Below are 9,775 nucleotides of genomic sequence, written 5' to 3'. Positions count from 1 at the left end.
TCAGGAAAATCATCAAAAGCATCTATTTAAAAATAAAGTTCCTAAAAATCTAGAATTATAAATGATCATATAATAGAGTTAAATATACTAACAACAAAACAAATCTCATTTTTCAAGTCTGATGTTAACTACCAGCATTAGCAAAGGATGCTTTCTCTCCTTTTGTCTTCATTGATCTGCTTCCCTATTCAAAAGTTTTGAAAGATTCATTCTTGTTTTTTCCAGTGCCACTGTTTTTGCTCGCCTTGAAGGCCTTGAACTTGACACTGGGACCGATTCTGGAATTTCATCACCACTGAAATACAAAATATTTTAAAGTAAGGCCAAAAAGACTAAGCAAACTGAACTGCTTTTATATTACCAAATTTGAAACATGGTCCTTAAAGAGCACAAGTACTTCTTCCTAATTATAAAATTTATTTTTTAAGAAGAATATATTAATGCTTTCCAAAGTGATACAGTAGTAAAGATAACCAAGTGTTAGCAGTTGCAAAATATGCAAAGCCCCCCAAAAGATTACATGCTATCAAAGGAAACACATCAAACAGGCAAATGGGAATGACTGGCCCTGGTTACCCTAAAGTCCGTGGATTACTTGCTTGAGAGAGTGAGCACAGCTGAAAATTACGAAGAATGTCATTTTAATGCTTATATCCTACAAGATCCTAAGGGAAGGAATGCATTGTGTGTACTCATCAGTCATTCTAGAAGCTTGACAACTACATGTTGAGAAACAAGCAACAAGAAAGTGGAAGGGGGAAAAAGAATTTAAATAAAAAATTTAAAAATCTGATTTCTCCACAGAACAGTTATTTAAAAAGCAGAAAGAGTGATTGGAAGAGTAATAATGTAAGCCAAGAATCTAACTTTTGTCAGCTAGAATGTATGTTAACTCGATGCAAAAAAGGCAAAAAAAAAAAAATTACAGACTCTTAGGCAATGATAATAAAATGCGAAGCTGTCAAACCTGCTATTGTTTCAAAAGGACCAGTTCAAAAAAATTTCTTTTCTTAAATATCTGTGTATTAGGAATAGAGGATGTTAAAGATGCAGGTTTTGAAAAAGAAAAACATTTTAATTAAACTTCCTTGCTAGAACAAGCACGATTTTGATGGCGGAGAGAAAAGGATTTACCTTTCACTATTGCATTTTACAGCTGTGCTTGTTTTTCTTCTGCTCACAGACCTCACTTCTGTCGCTGCTTTCCGTTGTCCTAAGTATAAGCAAAAGCCTCTTTACATATCATGATAGCATTTATTTTCTTAAAGTAGTTTTGTATCTTTCAGTGTTTAATATTGCATTGAAACGTATAAATATGCAGTCACCACAGACAGAATGTGGTGACAAAACAAAATTAACAGAAAATGCTCAATGTATCACTTCTTCCATAAACACCTGTACATTACTGTAAATGACTGTGGCCAAATTATCTTGAAATCCTGTAGTCAGACTTTTTTTTCCTTGAAATCTGTGTTGTTGGGAGATGCTAAGAGCACAAAAATTTCCACAGAACAGGCTACTTTAATCTTTTAAATAAAATTTTAAAATCTACAATGGAGTATGAAGGCTGAATGGTTTTTATATCTGTATGTTCACAAAAAGTTAGTATGAAATTATTTTATTAAAGACAATGATGACTGGAGCCAGAAAAAGTTAGCGCATACCTTTGCCAGCTTTGTTTCTCGTGGACTTCACTTTTGCAGTTGCATTACTTTGAACTTCGTTAACTGGAGTATGAAGAAATTTAGTATTTTCTGTTAAACAGAATAATACATGCAGAAGTCACAGATAATCAACTTTAAATTTATCTTAAAGACCACTATTTTAAATTTTGGTTGTTATATAAAAAAGCCACACAATTTTAACCCCTTTTTTAAAAAAACCTAGAAATTAGATAATAAGGCTAGAAGGAAGCTTAAAATGTCCCTCAGCTATAAGCCTGCCCCAACATAGATCAATCACATGTAAACCGTTCCTGACAATTGTTTAGCCCCTTCTATTGTGTCATAAGTCAGGCAAGTGTGGTGGAACACCAGCTTGGCAGAACAAGGAACTCCTCGTGGAGCTCAAGAGGAAAAAGAAATTGTATGATCTCTGGAAGCAAGGTCAGGCTTTGCAGGGAGAGTACAGAGCTGTCGTTCATATATGCAGGGAGAAGACATAAAAGGCTAAAGCTTAGAGTTGAAACTGCCTGGTGGTGTGTCAGACAGCAAGAAGGGCTTTAAGTATATTAATAGGAAGAGGAGGTCTAGAGAAAACATTGAACCAATACTTGTTGAAGATGGCCACCCAACTAATAGGGATTAAGAATAGCTGGAGGCATTCAATGCTCTTTTTGCCTTGGTTTTTAATAATGCTGATGGACCTCAGGCTGTCCGGTCCTCTAGAAGTCAGAGGACCACAAGAGTGGGAACAGAGACTTTCCGTTCGAGGACAGTGAAATCGTAAGAGACCAGCTGTATCAGCTGAATGTCCATAAGCTGAACACAAGCCAACAGTGTGCTCAGGTGGCTGAGTGGGCACAGGTATGAACTGGGAGAGGAGCGGCTGCAGACAGGGATCTGTGGGGCCGGTGGGCAGCAGGCTCAACGCGAGTCAGCAGTGTGCCCTGGCAGCCAGGAGGGCAAACCGCACCCCGGGGTGCGTCAAACAGCATAACCAGCGGGAAAAAGGGGCGGTTGTCCTGCTGTGCTCAGCGCTGGCGCGGCCTCACCGGGAGTGCTGCGTGCAGTTCTGGGCCCCACAGTTTAAGAAGGGTGTTCAGGACTCGAATGCGTCCCTACCCTTGTGAGCAGGGCAACAAAACGGTGAAAGGGCTGGAAGGCGTGTCCTGTGAGGCGTGGCTAAGGACTAGTTTGGAAAGCCCAGTTTGCCGGAGGCTGAGGGGCAACCTCCTTGCTCTCCACAGCTTCCTGAGGAAGCAAAGTGGAAAGGGAGGTGCTGAGCTCTTCTTCCCAGTATCCAGTGACAGGATGTGTGAGAATGGTTCAAAGTTGCACCATGGGAGGTTTAGACTGGACATTAGGGAGCATTTCTGTACCAAGAGTGTGGTCAAACACTGGCACAGACTTCCTAGAGAGGTGGCCGATGCCCCAAGCCTATCAGTGTTTAAGACAAAGCCCTTAATAATATGCTTTAACTTTTGCTCAATCCTGAAGTGGTTAGGCCATGTATTAGATGATCGTTGTAGATCCTTTCCAACTGAAATATTCTATTCTAGTCTTAAAATTTCAAATAGTTTTAGGACATTTCTTTCTTCAGCCACCTCTGTTATAGCTAGGAAGCTTTCTTCCTAATGTCAAATCTAAATCTCCTTTGCAGCAATTGAAGGACAAAAATAGTCTGTTGCCCTTCTTGCTCACAGCCATCATTTACAAGCTTCAAGTAGTAAATGCTGTGTTATTTTTAATGATCCCAAATGTATTTGGGGAGCAGTGGGAGATGGAAAAGGAACAATGTTTTCCTCCTAAAGCCTTCTTTTTAAAAGTGCTCAAAAATCCTCTTTCATGAGAAATTCATACCAAAAAGTATTATCAGATATTAGCAGGAAACAGTACAACTATTTTCCCAAAAGCATACTTCCACTTCCCATCCAATAAATACTTGAAGATTTAAACATATTAGATATAAGTAATTTACATATTTGACACTTCCAGAAACAGTGGATTAAAACCCTGAAATAATCCACTCGAAAGTATAAACAAATAATTAAATGTTAAAAGAAAACATGATCTGCTTAAAACAGTTGCATGTCAGTATCTTTGCTTTACTGCTGCAAGCAAACCTAAACACGTTTAATCCAATTGCTCTTCTGCTGAAGAATGTTGGACTTCCTCTGCCACCAGCACAACATACTCTGCTAAAGCACATGCAGCTGCATAAGATATGCAGGCAGTGGAAAGTTTTCCAGATACTTCTATTTCAAGCTTTTAAATAGAAATAAAACCAAATCTGTCTCCAACATATGAGCTCATAACAAGGACAGACCAGTGTCAACGCTAAAGGTACCAGTTCTATATTGCTATGATACAGTCTGCAAGAAGCACAGTCATGGTAATTCCAAGACCCCACAGAGTACTTGTTTCTTTTTCCAAGTTATCAAGTCACATTCTAAAGATGAGTTAGCTGGCACTAGTATTTGACAGGCACACAAGCATGCCAAACAACTTAAAAAAAGCGCACCCATTTTAATACTGTCTTTGTTAAAAAGAAAGAGCTGCAGCGTAGAGCTTAAGACCCCAAATGCAGCACTAGTTATACTAGATTAATATGGAGAATAAGAAAACACAGAATCTGATCAAAACACAATAAAAAATTGAAAATACTTCAGTACAAATGTTTTAAACTGTATGCCTATTTACTAGATATTACCTTTTCCCGTTTTTCCAAAAAGTAGATAAATTGAATGGACGAAAACTTATTTTCATAATATCTAAACAAGTCACTCAGTTGTAGACCTACTACTAAACCACACTCTCCTGAATTACCTTCTTCATTTTGAACAGTATTTTCAGATGTGACGTCAGTTTCCTGTGTCCTTTCAGAGACGGCTGTTTCCTCAGTCCTTTCAGAGCGGTCTTTGGCCACATCAGGATCTTTGGACAAGTGCATCTTGATCTTCTCAATAGCTCTTTGACACAGTTTATCTTTCACTTTCTGGAAAAGAGACATTTGATGTGAAATGCTACTTAATTTTACAACCGTTTCTTTTATCCATTAAATTTACTCACTGATAGGATTAGTTAAATTTACTGCACGAAGGATGCAATGCATGACATGAAGATGATCAGTCAAGTTGAAAGGAAAAATACTTTCTCCATCAACACCAGGGACTGAAACCCAAAAATACTTTCTTTTTTTTAAGGAAACCTAAAAACCATTAAAGCAAGTAGACCTTTCCAGCCAAGTCCTGGAGCATAGCTACCTCTGGATGATATGCCAATAGTGGATCAGCATTCTTTTCAACATTTCTATATAACATTGTCTTCCTCTGTCACACTCCCAAATTTTACTTTATTTTTTCCATATTAATGACAGCATCAATGTAAAAACTTTCACATCACTCTTGTAATTCCTTCCCACTTCATCTTATATCAAGCATTCTTTTCATGTTGCCTAATGATCTTAGTTATGTTGTAAGTTTTGGCATAAAGTTTCAGCTGCTAAAAACAAGCCATTCAAACTGTAACAGATTTAATACTGAATTTTATTTTAATGTTAAAAAATTAACCACACCACAGTAAGTAAAAATTAACCACACCACTGTATCAAGCACACTGTTTCACACTTACTTTACTATGTACGGTAGCTAAAAGTATGTAAATTATATAGTGACATCAGCTCAGATTTTTGTAAATGACTCATCAAAAATTAATTTTCAAAGACTGGATAAAAGAGAAATTCCAGCCACGCTGTCATAGTAAAAAGAAGTCACTTCACTTTTAAACGCATCAGAACATTTGATTGCTTATTATTAAAAAAGAACCTTGTTATTTATGTACTACCTCTAGAATCTCATTGAGCAGAACCAGAAGATTCTCTGTGGAAGAACTACTGAGTTCTAGTGAATTTAAAGCTTTTGCATAAATACGAACATCTGGTGCAGTCGGGTCCATCAAGATTTCATTGCAAAGTTTCATCGCTAAACTATCATGCACTGTTAAGTCCTGTAAAGGAAAGAAATTAGATATCAGAATTTTTGCTGGGAACTATTTACAAAAGGCAGCAATGAGATCATTGATTTAAGCAGCTCATGACTAATTTTAGAGAGTAAACCTTTTCCTAAAACCCAGTATTTTGAGCACATACATGAACTGATTTTTATAAATACTTTTTCCAGTATAGACAGTTAGCTATGGTGCAAGTTCCTATTAGCATTTCTGAATTGTAGGAGAGAAGGGAAATTGGGGGTGGTCAAGCTAAAATATTTCATTACCCAAACAGTTACTCATTTAATCCAGCTTCTGACACTAGGAATCTCAGAGAGACCCAGACAGCTAGCAGTAAGTGAAGGGAGTCAGTTCTTAGTCTCTAGATACAAATACTATTTTTTCCCAGTTTAACACACTGTACCTGATAGTCCTGAGACTTTTTAGACTGAGGCTTCAGTCCACTTGGTCTGGTCAGGTCCACTAACAGTTCAGAAACATTACTGATATCGATTTCAGCCAAAGGTGAGGTTGCAGGAGCATTTAACAGTGTTCGCAGAGTTGGAAGATAAGCTTCTTCAAAGTATTCTTGGTTAGACCTGTTTTAATTGAGTCAAACATTAGTAGCATAATGAGACAAAATTAAATCTTCATTCACCCTTAAGTTTCGCTTCCATGATGAAAGTTCACTGACCCATTACAGTACATCAATCAAAGCAAAGTGGGAGCAGCCAGCCTCAGTAGGGACAGCTAACAGGATCAAAAGTGCTTCACAGAACCAATTTCTTTTTAAGTTTTAGCACATGGTATTTCAAGTAAGTTTTAGGTAACACTTCCTGCCTCTGAACAGTTTGAAAGTTCATCCTTCCTACTGAAAACCTGACTGATATATAGAGACATATTCTCTCTTAAGGGACAAAAATACATTTCTCTAAATCTTTTATTTAATCTGTCTTCTGCTCATCCCTCCTTCCTGTTAGCACTTTTCTTTGGGGATACTTTTGATTGTGTAAGGAAGCAAGGAGTCTGGCAAAAAAAAAAAAATGCAGCAGTTAAAAAGATTTTTGGAAGAAATAGTCATGCTTTCTTTTCTCAGAAGAGTTAACTCCTGCCAAGCAAGCCTAAAAATCACGTTGCACTTGGTTCTTCAGCAAGTAGTCTAAAATTGTAGTTCCACAAGACAAGTCAAAATTATTTAAGAAGTACGGTATCAAAAAGCACAAGGTACTAGGTTGGCGAAGTGAAGCCTTTTTTGTTTCTGACACTTGTTAACCTCCTATTTGAACCCAAATAGCTACAGAAAAAAACCCAAGAAATTAAGTAATTTCAAAAAAGCAGATTGTTTGCTGCTGGGTTGAGCCAAATCAGCTGACCAAAAGACCTTTTGAGCACTAAAACTGGGGCAAGAAATAATGGAAGCAAGAACTCTCCCTTTTGGCAGCTTTAAGGCTTTAGATTGGCTCAAGCATAACTGAAGTCCCATTCAGAATATTTCCTGTAAATTAAAAAGTCTAGTGGCATATAGGCACAAGGCAGAACTTTCTCCTCTTAGGCTGCCAGAGAGTTTATTAGTCTTTAGAACACATTCCATGAATAAGAATTGCTCACTGGTTACAGGATTCTTTCCCTGTTATTAGCGTGCCATGCCACTTCATTGACATGACAGAATATTTATAGAAGTCAGCATCAACTTTTTTTCCTTGCACAGAGTTCAAATATTTAACTTCAAAAAGTAAGCCTCTTCATTATATCTGTGATCAGATGGAAAGGTTAACAGAGCAGCACCCAGTAACAAATACAATTTTAAAATTCAATGAGAGATCAGTCCTAAAATTAGGTATGAACCTCAGCCAAACCTCATTCATTACTTGAGTTTTCCTTTTCTGAATGGCAACTTTGCAAACAGTTTCCAATTATACATGGTAATTAATAATTCTCTTCTAAAAATACAGTATTGGTAACTAAAGACACTTCATGATTCATCTTAAAATGACCCTTTTGTGATCCAGAATGCAGATGTGTTGAGACAAAAAAGCAATGAAGTTTCCAAACTAAACAAAGATTTCAAAAATCGATAAGCCAGACTAAGATTTAGGATTTTTTCTCCACTGATTTTTCTGATTTTTGCTTAAAGCATGCACCATGTTTTTCTTTTCAGAAAAAGATCTATGAGGTGTCAGAACAAGTTGACACATTTGCAAATGACTTCAAAATACACAGAATTACTCAGGTGGGCAATCAATAGAACCAATAACTAAAAAAAAAAAAGATTTACAGGGTCAGAAAGCAACATTCACAGGTAAAAGATTATCAAATGTTAAAAGATTAAATTCATTACTCAATATGAGAAATACTGGAAGCATATGGAACTAGTTTTTCTGTTACTTATTTTCAAAATAATTTAAGTAGGGAAAACCCCATTCTGAAGGAGACTAGCTATATTTTTCTCAGGTTTTTTTTTTCCCCTGACAAGAGCAAAAATATATTTGTCTGGGTTTTTTCCTCTCCAGACCAACTCCCCTTTGAACTACTCTTAATATGGAAATTTATAGACCAAATAAAGGTAATTCAATTTGGTTTTGAAAAATAGATAATATATAATATGTCTAACAAGTCTTAATTATTAAAAAAGCAGATAAAAACTCAGCTAGTTCAGACTGGCTAAAACCACTAGCAGCAACGGAAAAGTTAAACATTTTTTTTATTTGAGGAAGTAAACGGGGTTGAGAATTACTATTTAGGTTCCTATTCCCTTACACAAGCTCTCTACCTCCTTTGACCACTACCAAAATAAAGAGGAGATTTTGAATCTGCTGTGAACTTAGAGTATTATTTGGTTAAAAAACAAAACAAAACCAAAACCAAACCACAACCAACTACCCTGCTGCTTTAATATCTGCTGGGCACCAATTATTCTTTTGAAGCGTTTCTGCTTGCTACTTTTCAGTGATACTTCAAAGTCTACCTGTAGTGCACAACATCATAAATAAGTAAAGCACATATTTCTAAATTAATCTTTTATTCAGTATCTTGAAGAACAGTTTCAATTACAGGCTTACAAAAGAAAAAAAGTGGAAGGCCACAAGGGTAAGACAGAATTAATGGCAAGTCTTCAGCATAGTCACAGGTTGAGATTATGTACGTTCAAAAGTAACATGCACAGGAGGCTGAACTAGACCTTTAGGTCTAATCTGCATTTCTGCAATACTGAAGAGGGTTCCTAAAGCTGCTAGACCGATGTATACTTTCATATAGTAATTTACAAAGGACATACCTATTTGCATAAGCAAATAAAGGGAAGAAAACTCCTAGACAGTGTCTAAGCCGAGTATCTTCTTCAGTCACAGGATTATACCACAACAAAATAAGACGAGAGAGCAGCTTGGCACTAATCAGCCTCCCAGAGAACATCAGTTTGGCTATGCCTTCCGCAGCTTCTGTCCTAAGTTCTGAAAACTGAAGAAAGAACTAAATATACACACAACATACCAACCACAGGATTTTTCACTATTACTTTATAGTTAGTCTACATCCTATTTTGCCAATCAGTTTTCTACATTCACATATTTGCACCTGCACAGAATTCAAAGCTAGCTCAAGAGTAACATTGCTCTGTATCAGTGACAAAGTTGCAGTCATTTTCTAGGACAACTATTTTAACATGACTATTAATTTCAGTTACACATCATGTAATATTCACATGCAAACTAATGAGATGGTAAACCTTCTGCAAAATTAAAACACTTAAAACATTTTAAGGCAAATTTTATAGTATTTCTTACCTCACTGTCTAAGAAACCAGAAAGAAGCTGCAGGAGTTTGTGTATCACGGCAGTCTCTTCTTCCTTTTCTGTTGTTTCACTTTCTTCCTCACAATTTTCAGTTCTAATGTTTTCATCTTCACTTTGAGAGCCTCTTCTGGCTTTAAATGGCTCAATCCCAAACAGCATTAGTTGATCAAAGATTGCTTTCAAAGCACTGAGCTTTACCTTTATATTATCTATTTGTAAAACCTAGGTTTAATAAGGAAAATACATACATCATCTCACAGGAGACCACCAATGTTAACAGTAAGCATAATAGAGTTTTTTACTTTAATAAGATTGTTTAATTTAGGAACCTTTTTA

General features: G+C 36.5%; 1 protein-coding gene across 1 annotated transcript in view; it reads right to left on the bottom strand.

Moving 5' to 3' along the window:
- Positions 1-9,775, bottom strand: part of NCAPG (non-SMC condensin I complex subunit G) — a 29,321-nt gene continuing 19,546 nt past the window's right edge. The window contains exons 14-21 of the mRNA XM_074903777.1: positions 9,431-9,661; positions 8,923-9,104; positions 6,073-6,247; positions 5,505-5,666; positions 4,488-4,656; positions 1,665-1,754; positions 1,135-1,213; positions 1-295 (exon numbers count right to left, since the gene is read on the bottom strand). Coding sequence (XP_074759878.1) covers positions 169-295; positions 1,135-1,213; positions 1,665-1,754; positions 4,488-4,656; positions 5,505-5,666; positions 6,073-6,247; positions 8,923-9,104; positions 9,431-9,661 — 1,215 coding nt within the window. The 3' untranslated portion in view covers positions 1-168. The remainder of the gene's footprint in view (positions 296-1,134; positions 1,214-1,664; positions 1,755-4,487; positions 4,657-5,504; positions 5,667-6,072; positions 6,248-8,922; positions 9,105-9,430; positions 9,662-9,775) is intronic.

Source organism: Athene noctua, chromosome 4 (assembly GCF_965140245.1).
Source record: "Athene noctua chromosome 4, bAthNoc1.hap1.1, whole genome shotgun sequence".
Taxonomy (NCBI): domain Eukaryota; kingdom Metazoa; phylum Chordata; class Aves; order Strigiformes; family Strigidae; genus Athene; species Athene noctua.
Note: the sequence above shows the minus strand (reverse complement) of the source record. Positions and strands in the feature narration are given on the sequence as shown.